Source organism: Vigna unguiculata, chromosome 1, assembly GCF_037176805.1.
Source record: "Vigna unguiculata cultivar grain cowpea cultivar isolate G323 ecotype 2 chromosome 1, ASM3717680v1, whole genome shotgun sequence".
Lineage (NCBI taxonomy): Eukaryota > Viridiplantae > Streptophyta > Magnoliopsida > Fabales > Fabaceae > Vigna > Vigna unguiculata.
The window spans coordinates 26,124,440-26,146,494 of NC_140792.1; the positions used below are offsets into that span (position 1 = coordinate 26,124,440).

At 33.2% G+C, this 22,055-nt stretch overlaps 3 protein-coding genes across 3 annotated transcripts; all 3 read right to left on the reverse strand.

Annotated features, from left to right (window-relative positions):
• Positions 1-3,558: 3,558 nt before the first annotated feature.
• LOC146888815 (secreted RxLR effector protein 161-like) lies at positions 3,559-3,933 on the reverse strand. Its single transcript, XM_085666369.1, has one exon. It carries the CDS (start codon positions 3,931-3,933, stop codon positions 3,559-3,561), a length of 375 nt encoding a protein of 124 aa, XP_085522495.1.
• A 2,613-nt stretch (positions 3,934-6,546) lies between these two features.
• Positions 6,547-7,139, reverse strand: LOC146888816 (uncharacterized). The gene is made up of 2 exons (XM_085666370.1): positions 7,095-7,139; positions 6,547-6,969 (listed from the first exon to the last, which is right to left on the reverse strand). Exons 1-2 carry the CDS (start codon positions 7,137-7,139, stop codon positions 6,547-6,549), a joined length of 468 nt encoding a protein of 155 aa, XP_085522496.1.
• A 10,531-nt stretch (positions 7,140-17,670) lies between these two features.
• LOC114173916 (nucleolin) lies at positions 17,671-18,956 on the reverse strand. The gene has a single exon (XM_028058602.2). It carries the CDS (start codon positions 18,792-18,794, stop codon positions 18,156-18,158), a length of 639 nt encoding a protein of 212 aa, XP_027914403.1. The 5' UTR covers positions 18,795-18,956; the 3' UTR covers positions 17,671-18,155.
• Between the last annotated feature and the right edge of the window lie 3,099 nt (positions 18,957-22,055).

Here is a 22,055-nt window from a genome sequence, read left to right on the forward strand (position 1 = left end):
GGATTGTAGGTATATGTTTGGTTTTTAAACTGGATTTTTTTTTCTTTTATGAATAAGTTAATATTTTTCTTACTTTTCTCTATTTTCTAAAGAGTTATATTCAAGATTACAGTATTTGGAGGTAAGAGATATTATTTTAAACTACTTTAGTTTGATAATTTAAATTTTTAAAGAAAATGTTATGAACAATGTAAAATGAAGTCTACGTTAGATACCCTAGACGTATGAAAATAATTCAAATATTCTATGACTTAAAATTTGTCATTGAGTTAAGTTGAAAAATTTAAATATTTAAGTGTGAAGATTTTGAATATTAAAAAATTGATACGAGGAAAATATTGTGTTTTTGGTTTAAATAAATAACTTTGTTTTGAGAAAATCTTAAATTTAATTTATCAGTCATATTGTTGATTTTATTGGATTTATGAATGGTTGATTTTGAAATGTATTCCTAATCTTTACTTGAAAACAAGTTAGTATTGATTGGAAAATCATTTGAAAAGTTATAAATTTGTTATGTTTTTATTTAATTAGATTTTTTGTTTGCCTACACTTAAGAATTATTCAAGGTTGCTCAAATTATATTCAAGCGCTTATTTCAGTGATATTAAGAATTCTATCTTCTCTCTCTTTTAAGATCTAGTTGCTAAAGTTCTTTATGGAAAACAAATAATTGACTTTATAAATTCTTTCTTCTCCAAAACGTGAGTTATTCAAGAGATGGATAATCACCCAACTAAAATAATAATAATAACAGTTATATATATGTCACTCAAACAACATCCCACAAGAGTAAAAAAAGAACTTTATTTAAAGAAAAACGATCTTTTGAAAAATAAAAAATTGACAAAATACGACAAAGTAATGTGTCTTATTTTTATGAAATGTTTTATTTAAAAAAAATTCACGTTGGTTGCAAAAGCAAATTAAAAACTCGTTAAGTTGAAATTCATTATAAACCTTTATTCTTTTCTGTGTCAATAATTCATTGATTCTATTTCTGTCCAAAAACTTTAATTTCGTTTGTCATTTATTTAGACTACGTTTGGTATATAGATTTTCAAATCAATTTTCAAAACCTCGGTAAGTTCAAATCCACTTTAAACCCTTCTTCCTTTTCAGTGTCAAGAATTCACTGATTCCATTTCTTCCTTTGCCACTTATTTAGACTATGTTTGGTACATAGTTTTTCATATTAATTTTCAATCCCTTATATTCCACAAACCATGTTTATTTCAAGTAATGGGAAACCCACACCAGACACCCTTCGTTGAAATGCACTTGTTAGCCAATCTAAGTATATAGTGAAAGAACTAGTGAGGAATTAACTGATTCCTTTTAGTGCATAAATTGTACATGCATTTGTCACTTATTTTGACTACGTTTGATACATAGTTTTTGAATTCAATTTTCAATCCATTTTATTTCATAGACCATGTTATTTCAAGTCATGGGGAAACCCATACTAGACACCCTTGGTTGAAGTGCACATGTCTTTCTCAACCAACCCAAGTTTACATAGAAAGACCTTGTCAAGAATTCACTGATTTCATTTTTGTGCAAAAACTTTAACTATGTTGGTCACTTATTTAGACACATAGTTTTTCAAATCAATTTTCAATCCCTTTTATTTCACATACCATGTTTATTTCAAGTCATCAGGAAACCCACACCAGACACCCTTCGTTGAAATGCAATTGTCAGCTAACCTAAGTACATAGTGAAAGAGCTTGTAAGGAATTAACTAATTTCATTTCTATGCATAAAATATAAATGCATTTGTCACATATTTTGACTATGTTTGATACATAATGTTTGAAATCAATTTTCAATCCCTTTCATTTCATAGACCATGTTTATTTCAAGTCATGGGAAACCCACACCAAAAACCCTTGGTTGAAGTGCACATGCCTTTCTCAGTCAACCCTAGTAGACAATAAAACCCAAAGCTCCAAGAACGAAACACCCCTAAATAAACCAAACTCCACCATGGTCCACGAGACGGAAATCACAACTTCGAACCAAAGACAACAAAATCTGAAACAATAACGATGACAAGTGAAGCATAATCTGGCTTTGTGCTAAGAACAAAAATAATCACAAATGGGGTTCATAAATTTGGGGCAGAAATTGTGGGGAAATAGATTCAAAATTATAATAGAGAGACTAACCTTACATATGAATTAATTTCACGGAAGAGGTCAAAATTTTTTGTTTTCCTGTGAACAATTGTTGTGGACGAGCACCATGGACACCACAATAAAGCTTGGGGACGCGGGAGAAAATGAAAGGAAGAAAGGTTGAAAGTGCATTTCAACTTAACGAGGTTTTCATTCGCTTTTGCAGCCAATATGAATTTTTTTAAAATAAAATATTTCACAAAAGTAAAACACGTCACTTTGTCGTACTTTGTTAATTTTTTGTTTGTCAAAAGATCGTTTTCCTTATTTTAATGGTTATGTTTGTTAAATTACATCAAACATGAATTGTGTAGTGTTGAAGGTAAATTAATATATTAATGAATAAATTTAAATGTTTGAAATTATATTAAAAAGAAGTCATACTATAAGTAGTATGGTTTTGAGCATTAGGGTTATTGTTGTAACAAAGACAAAATTTTTATTGATGATGTATAAATTACATATATTAATGTATACTTGTTCTTGCACTAAGTGTGTCAAAAACTATTTGTTGGGCTTTGTACAATGACAAGCCCAACCTAATCACTTCACCGTGAGAAACTTTTCTCTTTGTGCCACCAGAACCACATAACTCCACCTAACCCCACTCACAATTTCTGAATTTTCTCCTTTCTCTCACCACACCTCTCCCTTCCTCGAGCCTGCCTCTTCTCTCAAGGCTTCCTCACATCGCCACCGTCAAGCTAAGTGCTTGTTGTCTCTACTTTTTCCTTCGTATGCCACAACTCTCCTTGCTTGCTTACTAACTAACCACACATTTGTTTGCAGGACACGCACTTGCTTCTCACACACATTGCACAATGACGTAGAGGAAACATAATTCATAGAGAGACGTAGAAAACAACAAAGAAAACGTATTCTATTTTATTAGATTTTTCGTCAGTCTTTATTATAGTAGAAGAATGAGTATTTATAGGGGCTGATTTTATTCCTAACAAAATAACACAATCTTAAACTGATTTTTATTTTGGATTAAACTGTCAACACCCCCTTAATCCAAAAGCCCTAGGTTAGACATCCCGAGTTGCTTCTTAAGCTTGTCAAACCGAGCTTGCTTTAGTAGCTTGGTGATGACATCTGTTGTTTGATCCTCTGTATGACAATATGCTATTGTTAGCTTTCCTCTACTCACTTGATCACAAAGAAAATGGAATTTCAGGTCAATGTGTTTGCTTTTCCCGTGTATAGTAGGATTCTTTGACAAATTGAGTGCAGACTTGTAATCGATGTTGAGTTGAATTGGTTTCTTGTAGTCCATTTTTAGCTCCTCCAACACTATCTCCAACCACAAACTCTGACACGCTGCTTCTAAAGCAACTATGTATTTTGCTTCACAAGATGATAAAGCCATAACCTTCTACTTCTTAGAGCACCAAGAAATTGGTGCATCTAGATATCTGAATAGGTACCCGTAGGTGCTCTTCCTTTCCATTTTATCTCCACACCAATCTGAGTCTGAAAATGCTTCTAACACAACTCCCTTATGCTCGTCTGCTTTTGGGAAGAAAATTCCCCAAGTTGTAGTGCCCTTTAGGTATCTCAATATGTGCTTAGAAAAAACCATATGGGGTGTCTTTGGGTCATGCATGAACCTACTTATCAGGCCCACTCCAAAGCTTAAGTCTGGCCTACTGTTACACAAAAATCTTAGTGAGCCAACAATCTGCTTGTATAGAGTCCCATCCATAACTTCAACCTCCTTCTCTTCTATCAGCTTTAGTCTAGGCAGCATTGCAACTACAACTTCATTGCACCCTTCCGTCTTAAATCTTTTTAAAATCTTCTGTGCCTATTTCTTTTGATGTAGGAACACTCCCATATGAGTGTGCACAAACTCCAACCCGAGAAAGTAGCTTAGTGTCCCTAAACTGTCATTTCAAACTCAGTTTTCATCCTTCCTTTAAATTCTTCAATTTTTGCATCAACATTCCCTGTAATGATCAAGTCATCAACATACAAGCATACAATGAGTGTGTTTGTATGACTTGTACTCTTCACATACACTTCAAACTTAACTGTGCATTTCACAAATCCTAACTTGGCCAACACTGCATCAATTAGTATGTTCTAGGCTTTAAGGGCTTATTTGAGCCCATACAAGGCCTTTCTCAATTTGTTCACAAGGTGTTTTCTCCCATCCTTCTCAAATTCTGGTGGCTGTACAATGTACACCTCCTCTTCTAATAGGCCATTAAGAAAGGTTGACTTCACATCCATTTGACTCATTCTCCAGCCTTTTCAACTAACAACAATTGTGACCAACCTCACAGTTTCCATCCTTGCTACAGGGGCAAACACCTCTATGTAATCAATTCCTTGTTATTACAGAAAACCCTTTGCAACCAGTCTAGCCTTGTATTTGGCCACAGACCCGTCTGGTTTTAATTTCACCTTGAAAACCCACTTTACATTAATAAGCATTTTATCTTGTGGCAAATCAACCAATTCTAATGTCTTGTTCTTCTCAATTGCTTCCAGCTCCTTCTTCATAGCATCATTCCATTCCCTTAATTTTAAAGCCTCTCTTCATGTTATAGGTTTTGTGTCAACCTAGATTACCAGCACGTGTTATTACACCATCACCATAAACTTCATGTCCAACAAGTGTAATAGAGGGGAACCTTGTCTCTGGATTCTTCTACTGTTTGGAACAACAAAAATAGCCTTAATTTTTTCCTCAAAGACACTTGGAACATGTGTCACAACATCATCCTCATCCTTCCAATTCCAACTGGTTGTCTCATCTACCACCACATCTCTATTGATCACCACCACCTGTTTTTTTTTTTGTCATACAACTTGTATGCGCTTGTTGGATGGTATCCAATCAGAATCAAGGGCTCACTTTTATCATCTAACTTCTTCCTCCTCTCACATGGAATATGTATGTGACATATTGAGCCAAAAATCTTCAAGTGTTAGACGTGTGGTTTGACACCAGACCAAGCCTCCTCCGGTGTCATAGTTTTCATCCTTTTTGTAGACATCTATTGAGGATATAGGCAGCATTGGTTACTGCTTCTCCTCAATAACTATGTCGCAAAATTTTCCTTTTTAGCATGCTTTTTGTCATGTTCATCAACATTCTATTTCTCCTTTTAGTCGGCTCATTATGTTGTGGTGTGTAAGGTATAGTCACTCATGCACTATCCCTTTTCCTTCACAAAACTTGCTAAAATCCTTGGACTTATATTCTCTTCCACCATCTATCATAAGGACTTTTAAACTCTTCTCAGCTTGTCTCTCCACTCATGCACACAATTTTTCAAACATAGAAAATACATCTCCCTTCTCTTTTAGCAAATACACCCATATCTTCCTTGAGAACTCATCTACAAAGGTGAGAAAATATCCACTTCCTCCTAGTGATGGTTTGTCCAACAGACCACACACATCTAAGTGTACAACCTCTAATACCTTCTTGGCTCGTTTTGGTGCAAAGGTCTTAAAAACCTTTCTGGGTTGTTTCCTAATCACACAACCTTCACAAGCTTTGGCTGGTTGTTGAATCTGTGGCAGTCCACTCACCATCTGCTTACTGTTGAGTTAATTCAAGCTCTTGAAATTAAATAGTGTCATACCCAACTCTCTTCCTCCACATTAGTATCTCATAGGCACTGAATTTCAGTGGTGTCCAGATTCACTTTAAAGGTCTTGTTTTTAGACAAAGGTGTCTTAATCACAAGTCTATGTTGAGAATCAAATATCTCAATGACTTTCTGTTGCATATTCATAGTAAATTCCTTCTCCAATAGTTTTCCCAAGCTAAGTAAATTAGTTTTCATGCTTGGGACGTACAAAACATCACTAATATAGCCACCTTGCCATCCTTTCGTGTAATCATCACCTTCCCAATTCCTTCTGCCACAATGGAGTTGTTATATGCAAACTTCACATTGTTTTTCACACGTAGGTTGAGATTAATAAGCTAATTTATGTTCCTAGTCATGTGATTAGAGCACCTTGTATCCAAGTACCAAGTCATGCTTGCCTCCTCTTCATTGGTTGTTGTCATCAACAAAACTTGGTATAAATCAGATCCATTTTCTTCCTTTTGCACTAAATTTGCTTCCTCTTCTTTATGCCAATTTCTTGAGATATTATCACTCTAAAATTCATATGAATAACGCCCATATTTGTTACAGTTATAACATTGTATTTTCCTTTTGCCATAGGGCCTCTTGTCACTCCTTCCTCTACCTTTGTTCTGATTTCATCCTCTACCTTCAGACCCACTATTTCTATAATTTTCTTGGGCCACTGATTCAGTATTTCTGCCACCATTTCTGTTTTCATATCTTCCTTTGAACTTGCCTCTACCTCTTCCTCTCCAATCACTTTGACCTCATCCACTGTGATCCACCATGGCTTGTAAGGCTTGTTCTACCACTTTTTCACCATTCTTTCTCTCGTTCGCCCTTTGTTCGTGTGCTTTAAGAGAGTTTTGTAATTCCTCTATTGTCATAACATCAAGATCCTTTGATTCCTTTATAGCAACCATAATGTTGTCAAACTGTGTGGTTAGAGTCCTCAAAACTTTATCCAAAATTTCACAATCTCCTATGTTCTCATCACACGCTTTCATGGCATTGGTGATCACCTGCAATCTGCTAAAATATTTTGCCATAATCTTCATTTCTGTCATAGAGAGGAGTTCATACTGCCTCCTTAAAGACTGTAGTTTCACCTTCTTGATTTTCCCAGAATTTCCATACCTATTTTGCAAGATCTCTCGAACCTCTTTTGCTGTGACTACTTTTGAGATTTTCTAAAAGATATTGGTTGTAAACATTGATGCAACAATACACGAGCCTTGTAATCTAGCTTATTCATCTCCTTGTATATTTTCTTGGCCTTTTCATAAACATTCTTGGGTAGTTCTTTGAAACCCACCTTCACGATCTCATATATTTCATGAAAACCAAGAATCGCCTCCATCTTCACACACTAATCATCATAAACCTTTCCATCAAATATGGGTAAGCTTCTCGGTATCAAACCTCCACCAGCCATTATAGAACATGTAACAATACTCCCAAGATTTCTCTTCTTGAACCTTGAACCTAAAGCTCTAAATACCAGTTTATTGGGCTTTGTACAGTGACAAGCCCAACCCAATGACTTCACCATGAGAAAGCTTTTCTCTCTATGCCACCAGAACCACAGAACTCCACCTAACCCCACTCACAGATTCTAATTTTTCTCCTTTTTCTCACCACACATCTCCTTTCCTCAAGCTTGCCTCTTCTCTCGAGGCTTCCTCACACTGCCACTGTCAAGCTAAGTGCTTGTTGTCTCTACTTCTTCCTTTGTATGCCATAATTTTCCTTGCTTGCTCACTAACCACGCTTTTGTTTGTAGGACACGCACATGCTTCTCTCACACACTACACAACGAAGGTAGAGGAAACGTAATGAAGAGAGGGATGTAGAAAACAACAAAGAAAAGGTATTATGTTTTATTAGATTTTTCATCAGTCTTTATTATAGTAGAAGAATGAGTATTCATAGGGGTTGATTCTGTTCCTAAAAAAATAACAGAATCTTAAACTGATAAATTTTGGATTAAACTGTCAACACTATTTTGTAATACAATTTAAATAAGTTTTTAAACTTGCTTAATACCAATATTATGAAAAACATTGCAACTTTTTAATCCTTTGTTAAAATAAAGAAATAATTATATTTGATATAACTCTTTAAATATTTATGTAATCACTAAAAACGTGAATACAAAATTCAAAAAGTGAAGCTAAACACAAATTTCAGCAGAGTTTCATTGAAAAATATTAATTGGTTATATTAAAAAAAAAAACTACTCTTTTACGAAAGGACTACTTTAATATGTAAGGAACACCCCACAATAAAAACACTTGATATAAAAATATGATAGTTTCTTTTATTGGTATAGGTTTTAACTAGAAATGGCAAATAAACTCGTCCTTGTGGATACTACCCGAACCCATTCCCGTTTTGATGGGAATTCCCACATTGACTGGGTATGGGTATGGGTATGGGTATGTGTATGGGTATGAATATGAGGAATCCTCTACTTTTTCAATTGGGTATGAGGATGTGTATGGGGATATACATATTCGTCCTATCCCCATTCCCATACCTGCCATAATACCCGTCCTCGTCATATCATCGTCCTTCTTTAAATTATTAAAATATTCATAGTCAATTAAGTAAAATTATATATATTACTACACACTTTCTATTCTTTATTTCTTTTAATTTTTTGGTTTGTCATAAAATTTATTCGTCTCTCCAATATATTTTACATCTTATCATAACTTTATGCAATTATGTTCAACTGATATATGTTAATTAAATATTTTTTATGTCTCAATTTGAATATTTTTATTATTTTCTATTCTTTTTTTATTATTGTATATTTTCCTTTAACATGATAATATTTAAACCTTCAATCTAAGTGTTCAATAACATAAACATTTCATTTACTAGGTAATATAAATTTTTGTTTCATTTGAAGAACTATTTTGGTTCACTAAACAACCTTTGTTATTTCTCAATCATTGACGATATTTAATTTTATTTAGATCTCTAAAGTATTTTTCATTTTATTATACCCTTAATTATATATTTGTTTTCCTTTGTGTGATTTCATTCAATAGTCTCTCAAATGTTTCTAACACACACATTTGATAATTTTTTAATATTTTTATTTGTTTTTTATTTTTATCATGTAAAATAATGTTTTGATATATTTTATATGATTATTTTTTAGTTTCTAACTCATTATTATACTATAACTTTGTTACTATAGTTGTATAAATAAAATTTATTTACTATAATATAAAAATTTAATGTAATTGTCATGAATTTTTTTATCACCATCTAACATATATTGAAGTTCAAAAGATACAAGATCTATGTTAAAATTTTATTATTATTAGTTTAATCTTTGTTCTTTGCGTAGTTTTGATTTTGATCAAGTGATGTATTATAAATTTTATTAGTATATAAAAAAAGAGATTCATTAAAATTTAAAAAAATTGAAGTAGACAGACCTTTAAAATATATTTTAATTTGAATATTTGTTTTCCTTTTATATTTTTTAAAAATATTTTTAAATTTTATCAATTAGGTTTCATTAAGTTTTGCAAATTTAATAAATATTTTGATTCTCATGAAATGTTATTTGGTTTTCTAATTTGAAATGTATACAATTATAATTTTTTTATATATTTGATATCGAAGAAACAACCATTCTCTTAATATTGAATATTTGATAATATTATGTTTATTTTACTGTAATTTTTTTATTTTTTTGTAAAACTTAATTAATATTAAAACAGTAAGAAAACAGGTACGAGTATGAGTACGAGTATATACCTGTTACCCGGTGGAGATGAGGATGAAACAAAAGTTTGATACATGTTAAGTTTGGGTATGAGGATGTGGATGTAGATGAATTTTTTCAATGAAAATGAATATAAGATAGCGAAACCTGTCCCCACTCCATTACCATTCCTAACCGTCTAAACTTTGCCATTTCAAATATTTTAAGCTATTAGACTAAAGTTACTAGTTTGTAAGGTAATTTATTAGAATTTATGAGTTTTTTTTTTCTTTATGAGAGATAATATAAATGAGACATGATTCATCCTGATTCAAATAAGTGATTCATATCACTTCTAAAGAAAACAATAAATTTGTAAATCTGGTATCATATTTAACTTTTTTCATTTTTATTAAATATGAGATGTAGACTCACGAATATTCTGAATAAATAAAATAATAGCATTAGTAGTGATTTAATATATTTTCAATATTGAAAAAAATTATTGATAATTAAAAGTTAAAGATCAAAATATTCTAAGAAAAGTTTAAGAAGAAAAACTAGAAATAATTAAAAGTTAATATAATAAAATTACAAAATCTATATAAGAGATTTATATCACCCGAATTCAAATTTTAAGATAACAAATTTATTATAAAATGTTTAATTTTTTAACTTTTTACTTAATATAAATGGATACTTAGATTGGGAGTTGTATTTGTAATATTGTGTTGAGGGGAAACTAAGTTGAGGTTATAGAGAGGAGAATTGGGTAGCATGCGGCATGATAACGCATGAGGAATGCATGGTGGTCCTGCATTTATCAGAGAAGATGATTAAACAGTTGAAATTGAAAGATCTCCGAACGAAACATAACAAGTCCCCACTTGTGTTGCCCCAAACTACACCAATTTTTCAACAAACCCTAAATCCCAAAACCAACAAATTAATGCCTATGGATTGGATGATAGTGTACTACTTTCAAACCTTCAAAAGTGAAAAAGCTCCAAATGGATGGATAGAATGAGCCACAACACACCACCACACAAATGCTATGCTCATGTCACCCACTTATCACTTTAATTCAAAAAAAAAAAAAAAAACACAAGCAAACCTTCGAAACAATGTTTTTAGATGAAAATACTAAATGTCTCGATTAACTATGAATTTTGAACATACACAAAATATATTGTTATAGAATAATTCAGTAGTAAAGTTGAAAAAGAGAATGATGGTTGTTAGTTCAATTTCTTTCCATAACACTTCAGAGTCATAAGATTGTCCGATGGGTTTGGAAAGAAAGGTAAAAGATGTTGTTGGTTCAATTTCTCCCACGAACAAAATACTAACGACCAACATTTATTAAAACAAAAGAAAACGTTATTTGTGGTTGAACTTTTTATTAAAACAAAAGAAAACGTTATTTGAAAACGTTATTTGTGTTTGAACTTTTTCTAAGGAGATGCCAACTTGCTATGCACAAGTTTGAGATCTCATAATTTGATGCGGTAATTCAATTCAATGTTTGAAATGAATAAGTTGTTTTTGTGTGGAAAAGCTCCATCTACATGAGCTTATATATTACCATTTACAACCTAACCACATGGTACCCATTTGTTTTTCAGTGCTTTGTAAGTTAGTGGAGGTTAAGAATTTTCCAATTGCTTTGAAGTGTACGATGTTTATTCTCCATGGTCAAACTGTGAACAGAAAACAGAAAAGGTACATGGTCCACACAAAGCCCTAAAAATCTGTAACAAAAACACATCAAATGGGCTTTGAAGTGGACTTTTACCGAATTTCTCTCTTCAGGAGTAACATGGGTAGGCCCACTTCAACATCCACAGGTTAAAAGAACACATTAGTCAAAGGCTGCTACATCAGAAAAAAAAAAATAAAAAAAGCTACTAGCTTGAATATTATGGACCACGGAATTCAATTTTCTCAAGACCAATGCTAATGTCACAAATAACATGACACATTCTGTAAACACAATTTGTATTGAAAAAATAATGATAATGTGTGTGCGTACATTATTATCTAAGGAAGGAAACAAAAGATTATTGTTAAAAGACATTTATATAGTTATGTGATAATTAATATTTTTTAAAGGGGAAAACAACAGTGACCAAACATTGCCCCCATGACTTCATATTGCTTTTGTTCAAAACCATACTTGGATACTGGTCACATACAATGGCATTATCCATAATTAACCACTAATCCATGATTATGTTACTAAATCTACCATTTAATGCTCTAATTAATAGTCAAACCTTTAAAATATTAAAACATCATTTATGAAATATAATATAATATAATATTTGATTTAAGCGTTCTTAAAAATGGACATGAAGTCTGTTAGAAGAATAAAATTGTTACAAACATTTGATCTTAAAAGGACATTTACTCTTATAAGAACAATCCGACAAGTAGAATCTATAAGTGAAGAGGTTTCACTAGTTGTCAAAGACAATAAAAAGAGAGAGTTGAATTAGCTTAAGCATTAAGTACTTAATTAGTAAAACTTATATCCAATGCCTATATATTTTTCTAATCTTAAGAAAAAATAAATAGTGTATATACTCTTAAAATATTACCAAAAGCATTAAAAATTTATTATTTAATTATTATTATTGTTAATATTATCATTTATTATTTAATTACTTAATTAGATTGTTGAGTTTTTCGGAACGACCTAAAAATAACATTTTTAATCGTAACTAAATAGGTTGGTATAACTTATGTTTGATGTGAGTTACATTGCATACCTATAATGAGTGGGATAATTCATTTTCTCTTGTATTATGAAAGAGTATATATAGTATAAGACAAAAGACTACTTTAAAAATGAAAGTTTTAAACATTTTTTTTCAATTGTTTTTACAAATATTTAAATCGACGGAAATGACAAAAGATAGAATAGGAGCGAGAAAAAACAAAAAGAAGAAGGGAGATTAAGTTTTCTTTAAAATTTCATTCATGTATCTGTGTTTCTAAAACTTGTTTCTTATAGATTTAAAAGTTATTCTGAAATTAAAACTCAAACTAAATAAGTTATAGAGAGGATATATATATATATATATATATATATATATATATATATATATATATATATATATATATATATATATATATATATATATATATATATATATATATATATATATATATATATATATATATATATATATATATATATATATTGGGCTAGAATTGATGAGTTGGTATGAAATACTTGGATGGTTGGTCATATATACTGGCATGAAATTGGTATGCATGAGAACTCTATGATTGTTTGGTGAAATATGGATAAGGCATGGGTAGGACGTAATTCCATGACCCTCATAGTGAGAGTTTATGGTGGTGCCTCATCTAATGGATGTAATTCCATGAATCACTCGGTAAAAGTTCAGGTGGTGCCTCATGTAAGGACGTAATTCCATGAAGGTTTTGTGGTGGTGCCTCACGACCAGGACGTAATTCCACGAAGGTTTCGTGGTGGTGCTTTACGACCAAGACGTAATTTCATGAAGGTTTAGTGATGGTGCCTCATAGTTAGGACGGAATTCCATGACCCTCTTGGTAAGGTTTCGTGGTGGTGCCTCATTATAAGTATCCAGATAGTCGAGTCTTAAAGTCTTAACTTTGTTTGCTATCACATGTTTGGGTGTCCGATATGTATTCTTGACTTTGAATTGTATGTTGAGTTGTATGATAAAAGAATCCTTTTTACTTTAGCTTACCCTTTTGTTTGCTTGTGTGTGATTTTTCTCCTTTTGCGATGATCATCAATTTATTGATGTGAGTAGATGTGGGAACCCTTGGCAATGGCAATGACAATGGAGATGATGCAGCTTGATGATCATGGATGGGTATTGGACTCACTATTGAGCCCACGTTTGAAGAAGCTTTATTTATTTTTGTAATCCCCCTCCTGATCATGAGTGAGTCCTTTGAGCCACTATTGAGCCCACGTTTGAAGAAACTTTATTTATTTTTGTAATCCCCCTCCTGTTCATGAGTGAGTCCTTTGAGCCACTATTGAACTCTTATTTTTGTTCAAGGCAATGTAGTGCCTCTGTATCCAGTATTGGTATGATTGGATAACGGTAAACTTTCATACCCTAAGCTCCGTACCCTTGGGATATTTTAAATATGCAACGTTTTATTTGATTAGATTTATCTATTTAATAGGACGTTACACAGTTAATTGATATGAGAAACAATGAAAAAACAGTAAAAGACAAAGTGGGAATTAGAGGGGGAAAATTAGTTTTTCTATAAGTATGTTTAATTTAAAAAGATTAAAGAAAAAGAAAGTAAAAGAGAAGAAAAAGAAAAGAAAGAGAAAATAATAGTATTTTTAGGTGTTTGATACGAACAAAAATGAATGAAAAGATTTTTTTTTTCTCTCTTGCCTGAATGCGATGGAAGTGAATAAAAAAATGTTTGTAAACAAACATAAATATTCAATTAAAAAAATAAAAGTAATAGAAAGTTATTACTCTTGTTATTGACACCTCTCTCTCCTTACCTTTTTGTTCCAAATATGGATGAAATAATTTTTCATGTCTCAAACAAGAATCCTCCCTCATTTCCATTGCAACAAACGTAACATACAAATTTCTTCGCCCTCAATTTTTACATAGTTTTTTTTCTTCTAAAATTTACCTTGAAATTTTAATTACTTATATATAAAAACAATGTAAAAATTATTTAATAGTTTTGATTTCACCTAACTGAAAAGAGATGGCCACAATCAGAAAAAGAAAGTATGCAAGCCAAGGAGACACAGAGAGAACTAGAGTAGGAGGAAACAAAAAGAGAAAAGAATCAGAGAGAAAAAGGGCAGGAAATGGTTCTTTCCATAAAATTTCTTCTACCATTTTGAAAAAGCAAATTAATTTTTATTCTTCTTTTTCAGAATTAAGCTACTAAATATGCAAAGAACTTTTCTTTTCGAATCCTCCTTTTACTAAAACTAAAACCATAAGAGGGAGTTGTGATAGCAGTTAATATATTGAGAGAACATAAAAAACGTCCACGCCTGAAACTGAAACGTATTAAGTCAATTCTTGGCATTTTATGCAATAGTAAAAGTAGTGTTTTTTGTGTATCAAACTTCATTCCAACACTGCTGTTTTTGTGTATATAGGTGGATCAAAAGATGATTGAAAATCGGTCCCACTCTTTATTCGGACGCAATTCTGAGTGGTTGTAAACCCAAACTTGACGAACCAAAACATTCTGAATTTCGGCAAAAGGTTAGGCCACGAAAAGGAGTGAAAGAATGGTTACCATTCAAGAGTGTTAAATATATCAAACTCTTCCTTATAGACTCATATATCACAAAACCTTCAATAGATGAGTATTTGTCATGTTTAACTAACTTGTTGCCACTTAATGCATAACTTCCGTAGTCAAGATAGATAAAATTATTCTGAAAGGTATCTTCACTTTACATAAAGCCGAGGTAATCGTCTTGCAATGAAATTCTGCAAACCAGTTGTTGTAAGGTATTTACACGAATTATAGTCTCCTTTTAGGAACATTGAAATGCTTCTGCCATGTATTCAGCAAAATAATATTGTTTTGCTGTTTCGAAATATAGATTAAACTTTTCAACATGAGTTCAACACTGTTTGTCTTGAACATCAACTATTGTAAGATTTGAGGGCAGGTTCTTCCTGCACCTCCATACATTTCAACCTACATTCCCATACAGTTATGGAATGACCTTGTTGCCCTTATCTCTTATCTTCTTCTCTCTATCTTTTTCTTCCTCCGTCAGCACACCTCTCTCCCCCATGCTTCACCTTCTTCCTCCACCAGCAAAACTCTCTCTCCCACTCTCCATCTTCTTTTTAATTAAAAAATATATTTCAGAATGCATAATCTGAAATATCTATATTTTGAATTGTACAATCCCAAATGTATTGTTTATTTTGTATTCTGAATTGTATATTCAGAAACTCAAAATGAAAATCCTAAACTTGAGTAAAATTGAAATTTCAAATATTTAGGAGTGCGGGAAGAAATTATGGAGGTCCAGGAAGAATCAGCCCTATTCGGTCCACAGGGCCTGGAGACCAATGATAACGAAACAAGGTCAACCTGGTACTAATAGAGCTTCTTTCATGGCAGGGTCTAGGAAAGGGGTTGGGCTAAGAACCATATGCAAAACCTTTGTGACCCGGCAACAACTCTAATGTTAAAGTTTTAGGCATTATAGAATCATCTGACATTTAGGCAAGATTGCGTCAAACTTTTCAATTGAAATCCAGATATATGAGGGACTCTTAGCATCATTGAGATTTTAGAAAATAAAATGAAGTTAGCAAATAAATTTCATCTTCTATAATCCGAAAGTTTAACAGAGAGGAAAATGTTCACTGTAGCTGAAAGCTGCTAAAGTTTTTTGACACGAAGATGGAGTGCAAGATAACACATTTCATCCCTTCAGAGAGGAAATTGTAAACGTTCAGAACAGAGAAAGAAATTGGTGTAATTTAAGAACCTTTACGAAGGATAATGTACACCAATCAATGAAGATTTATGGTCACCAACCGTAGAACACAACCAAACACAGACAAATTCTTAGTCATTTATGTCTCACTATCCTCACTCAGCAAAGCAAACATATTCTGCCCTATAGATTAAATAAATGCAACCAATGGTCGAAAAGTCTAGACCCAATACTCCCCCTCAAATATCCTCTACAAAATGATGAGGCTGCTGATAGAAACAAAAAGAAAAGCTCACATAATTGAAATCCTTAAATAGAAGCTCTCAATGTAACTAAGTGTCTGTTTGGCCTTGCTGTGAAAGTTATTGCTTCTCGAAGAACACTTTCTCCTTTAATTATTTATTTTATATAAAGCTTCTACAAAAATAACCTATTATGTTTAAACAATCTGTGTTTGTACTGTTAGATGGTGAAGCTTGGTGTAAGAAGGTTAATACATTTTCCCTTCAATGTCATTGGTTCCAGTTGCCAAAATAACGTTTCTGCTCATGGGAGTAAAGGTGTATAAATCTAACCCTTCACAGACCTGGCATAATGGCAGTCTTGTGTGGCATGCACAAGGTTGTAGTTTTTCTTTCTCACATTTCTATTTTTACTTCCTTAGAAAAGCACCAATTTCATGCTTATCTTTAATCTGCTTCTGATGTCATGCCACTTAAAAATGCCTTTATATTTCTGGCTCCTTTAAGAAATAAAATAAGTTCTTTTTCCTTAACTGAAAAAGAAACTTTTGTTGATTGTTTGCATAACATAGGCAATAGGGCTTACTTAAACACACGTTTAAATGTAAAATTTGATAAACAAGTCATACAAGTTTACGCTAATTTGTCTTCAATATATACATAGCCGAAGAATAGCATTATTGCAACAGAAAGGTCTACTTGTTTACATAAACTTATAGTATGAAGGGGATATAATTGATTATTGATTATTCTGAACTTAGGTCCCTTATTGCAGCAGATTACACAGCAGTCACTCTTTTCCAAGCACATAGTGAGATCAGGAATGTGTTCATTTACACCTATGAATACTGTCTTCAATGAACACAATATGAATTATTTTGCAGAAAATTTGGCTATAGAAGGTCTACATCTGAACTAATTGCCTGTAAAATTTATTTAAAGTTTATCAGACAACATTGTGTAAATCATACAATACATTGAAGTTCTCCCACATTGATTTTTGGAATATATGTGAAAGTCAAATGATGAGTTCACTTTGCAAACAATGTCCCAGAAAATGGAAGAATAATGATGAATATACAACAACAGAGCTTCAGAGAAGAAACTGAGGCAAGACATTCTTTTAGTAGTTTGGCCTTAAGAAACATATCTAGTTGTGAAAATTCATTGGATCATATCAACTAAGCTCATCATATCATATTTAAACGGCATCTAAGATAGGCTCAACAACAGGGATGTAGGGGAGGATTTTGGATTTTGCTCAACCAGATCTTGCCCCCATATTTTAGATGATCAGGACCCAAGATTCCACCTAGCTGACAATGAATAGATTAAAATCTACACACCATGCACTGCCCCCTCATATCATATAACTTAACAGATTGCTATCACTAGCAAACTAGAGAAGCCCAGTTACAATCTACAAAATGATATAACTAAGTACACAAACATAGACTCAAACAAGATATGCATATTTCTAGCACAATGGGTCTACAACAATTTATGAAATAATAAGAATTACAGACTTCACTCATAAGAAGTAGAAGATTCCTATTAAATTCAACATTTAAAATGGGGTAAGGAATCTTCTTCTCAAGTATTTTGCCATTCACAGAATCAATTGGAGTCAGTTCTTCCGTGAGTCTTTAGAAGAATTTAGGCCTCAGAAAATTCTCTAAAACTTAACATTCTCTCTCAGTTTAGTGTTTGTTCCAATTACCTCAAAAACATCACTAACCATACACTACCTACCAAGCACGACAAAGTTAAAAAGAAAACAAAGGCTACAACTAGCACTTGCACAATTTTATCCGAGCATAATTTCTGAACAGCAAAACCCACATTGTGCGCGAAGAAAACAGAGAACACTTGTTTCTCACTGTAGACAAAGCTATTTCTCTTTCCTCCAAAAAAATCCCTCACTAACCTGTGCAGAATTCAAGCATCACTATCGTCGCTATCGTCGTCATCATCGCCGAGGCCGCCTACGGCCGCTTTCCCCGGGTCATCGGCAATGCGCACTCCTGCACTCGCCGCCCCCGCCCGTCCCCGGGTCCTGGACGGCAGAATGTTATTCAAATCGACCTCCGTGAGCGGGTCGTCGGAGAAGTCACTTCCGTCGTCATCGGAAGCGTCGTCATCGTCATCACTATCGTCGTCGGAATCATCATCATCATCCTCGTCTTCTTGTACCATTTTCCCTTTTCCCTTGTCTTCACGCGAAATCCCTTTCCCCTTTCGGTCCTCTTCCTCTTCCTCCTCGTCGCCGTCGTCGTCGTCGTCGTCGTCGTCGTCGTCCTCAACGTTGTTTTGGTGCTCCTCGTCGTCGTTTTGGGGGCTTTTTTCTTCGACGTCGTCGTTTTGGATTTCTTTGTCGTTTTTGTCGGGTTCCTTAGGGTCGGAGGAAGAACTGGGAGGTTGGGAAGTGCTGTGATCAGCACTAGGTTGGGGTTCCTGGGTTTGTTTGAGGTTGGGAGTAGCGAGCTTTGCAACTTTGGATGGGAGGTCTTGAAGATCAGGATCGGACTTGCGCTTGGGGGCTAATGTGGCTTCATTGGGTTCGTTTGGTTCAGCCATGAATGTGAATGTCAAACAACAATGGTGAATCAGAAGAATTAGGGTTTTGCGGAGAAGGAGAAGAAGTAGAATTAGAATCGGCGACAAGACAACAACAGTCTCGTAAGTAGAAATAGTTTCACTGACTGTCACCGAATGCCTTCAACCCAAACAGCGGAACTTAACCATTGGTAAAATTTTCTCACACCCTTTTGTAAGCAACATTTCCCTGAACTTAATAACAAGAAAAAAAAAAGTAAAATTAAACTTAAAAGTAGGTATTTTTAAAAAAATAAATAATTAAATTAAGATTATAAAAATTGTTTTTCCCCTTATAATTAACCTTTTTATAATTGTAAATATATATATATATATATATATATATATATATATATATATATATATATTTGTTGCTATTAGTCTGTATGATTTTTCTTATTGAAATCTATCAATTATTGTAATACTATAAGTGAAGATACGGAGTTTTTCTCAGTATAATAATATTTTGTTTTATAATACCTCAAATACACTTGAGAATATTAACTGCCCCAACTAGCACGTTTGCACTATAACAAAGGAAATTCTGGTTCAGGCTTTCAGTTTCGCTTTGGGCTTTGGGTAGTTGGAGATTCTACCGAAATTCTCTCTCAGGAGTCGAGTCAAGGGAGGAGGGGTTTTGTCTACGCTTTTTCTAAAATTGGAGAGATGGAAGGGAATTGAAAACATAAAAAAACACAACTGAAATTTATAATAAAAAATAATTTAAAAGAATTAAAAATGTTTTGGATGTAGAGACCAATCATCCACTTAAACAATTTGTCAAACCTTTTACTCTTCATTTTAATCGTCCGTTTAATTCTCTTGTTCGTGTGTTGATTAATGTATGTGTTAAAGGAATCGAGGCTAAAGTTAATAATAGTTCGATTGGCGAAAGGGATGAATGTAAGAGAAAAAATCCTAATAACCATACCTTATACCTATATTTATAATTTTCTATGTGGACCTATGATTAGGATTGGTTTAATTACGGTCCAATTACTTTTTAATTCTACTTAGTGACATTACTGACCTGTTTGCACTTAATTATACAATTAGTTAATTCATTTTAACATCATTTGGCCTGGCTTCCCGAATTATGAAGGAAGAGATTAAGTTCTGAAGAATACTGAATGTTAAAAACATCTTGAATTGTAGAAAATTGTGTTAGAGTCTTGGAAATATGATTTCTATATTAAATAAGTGTAAAAAAGAGTTTAAATGATTAGTGGAAGACACCTACAATGCACCTACCTCATTAAAACCTTAATCACTCTTGAAATTCTCGTAAAAAATGCTATTAGTCTCGAATAATTGATTATCCCTGTTAATAATGGATTATCACAGAATAATTTTTTTGAACTTTAAACTTTTTTGAATAATTGATTATTGTAAGTAATAATTGTAAGACCCGTGAAAATTAATTAATTAAATAATTAATTAATTAATAAATGCGGGTAGTGAGAGTCTTTATGACATTAAATTCTAACTTGTATGATGTGAAAAAATATTAACTCAAGTGGTTGAGAGTACTTCATTATGTTGAAAGAACTTAGGTTCAAGTCCTATGTATGACAATTGTGTGTTATTTATTTGTTATTATTTTTAAATATATGTTGATCATGTGGTGGGATAATATAATCATCTAATTATATTAGTGAGGATTGAGAGTGTTGAGGGGAGTATTGGGGTTGAATTGAGAAGAACCAAGGAGGGTCATTGGTGATCAAGAGAGAATTGTCAAAGTGTCAAAGTTTTAGCAAAGGAAACCAGTTTAGGGGAGCTTTCTGGAAATTTTTCAAAACCCGCCTAGCGGGCTGTTCATAGCTGCCAGACAGCACATGCATTTTGGCTCGTTTTTGGGTTCCCGCAAAGGAACCGCTTGGCGGCACATCCCTGGCCACTAGCGATGCATGGTAGTGTACCCAGATTTGGGTTTTCTGGATGAGGGGCCTGGTGGGGTATTGGTTGAACCGCCAGGCGATGCGGGTTTGTGGCTTGAGTTTTGCTATTCTAGGCGTTTTTACATGATTTTGTTCGGAGGGAAATCAAGGGTTGGATCTTAAGAGAGGATTTGACGTCGTACTTCATTAAGTTTTAGTGTAATTGATGGTGTAACTTAATGGAACAGTGTAAATAAGCCTTAGGGTTTGGAATGGTTCGGGTCTGATTTGACGAGACCAATTGGGGTTAGAATTCTAACATGATTTGGGAAAGGATATGTGTGGGCAATACACTAGTTGAGTGTAGGTGAACTCGCATTAGGACTGGAAGAATTGAGCAGAAAGAAGATTAACTCGATGGCCTTTGGGAGATCACACAAGGAGGGGAAAATTTTGGATTTTTCTAGGATTTCTTAGAGATAGCCACCTTTGAGAGACTACAGGTTTTTTATGGTTCTGTGATTTTAGGAGGGTCAGGGTCTTGTTGATTGTGGGGTTATAAATGGTATTTGGACATAATTCTGGGTGATGGTGGTACAAATAAGAAGTAGGAAATTACCCCATTTTGTTTGATGTTATAATGTAGTAGATGTAAGACTCGGGAAAAAATTAAATAATTAATTAAGTAATTATTGGATAAATGTGGGTAAGGAGAACCTTTAAGGTAATAAATGCGGAGTGTATGATGTGGAAAAGTACTAACTTAAGTGGTTGAGAGTACTTGGTTTGTGTGAGAGGACTTGGGTTTGAGTCCTATGTATGTTATTTTTGTGTGTTATTAAATTTGTATTATTTTTGTGTATATTATGGATTTTTATAATTATTGAATTGTATTGGTTAATATGAAATATGAATTGGTTGCATTGGTTAGGCATTGAGTTGCCATGTGCATGGGTGTGGGTTCAAACCTTGGGAGACCCAAAGGAAACTCTATTTTTGTCATTTTTGGTTTTGATTTGAAGTTGAAGGGTTAAGGAAAAACCCTAGCAGAAGTATCAGTTAGGGGTAGCTGGAAAGCAAGCCAATTAGTGAGCTTGAAGGTTCGAGGAGAGAAGGGTTTTTGAAGAGAATATTGTGAGGTTATAGAGAGATTACGAAATTGAGGTTGAAAGGTGAGGTTTGGGTGTGAAAAAGGGGCTGAATTGAGAGAAGACAAGGGAGACCAATTGGAGTTCAAGGAAAGGAGTAGAAGAACACTCAGGGAAGACTTTAATCCAGGTTAGGGGAGCTCTTACTTGTCTGTTTGATGCTAATTGTGTGTTTTTCGTATTGTATTGATTGATGTAATGCATGATCTGGGTTG

What these genes read in the sequence shown, in the direction of transcription:
- LOC114173916 (XM_028058602.2), bottom strand. Translation starts at nt 18,794, where the DNA reads ATGGCTGAACCAAACGAACCCAATGAAGCCACATTAGCCCCCAAGCGC.
- LOC146888815 (XM_085666369.1), bottom strand. Translation starts at nt 3,933, where the DNA reads ATGCTGCCTAGACTAAAGCTGATAGAAGAGAAGGAGGTTGAAGTTATG.
- LOC146888816 (XM_085666370.1), bottom strand. Translation starts at nt 7,139, where the DNA reads ATGGAGGCGATTCTTGGTTTTCATGAAATATATGAGATCGTGAAG. An exon ending in AAATATATGAGATCGTGAAG is followed by an intron (nt 6,970 to 7,094) that starts GTGGGTTTCAAA and finishes AATATCTTTTAG; the next exon opens with AAAATCTCAAAAGTAGTCAC.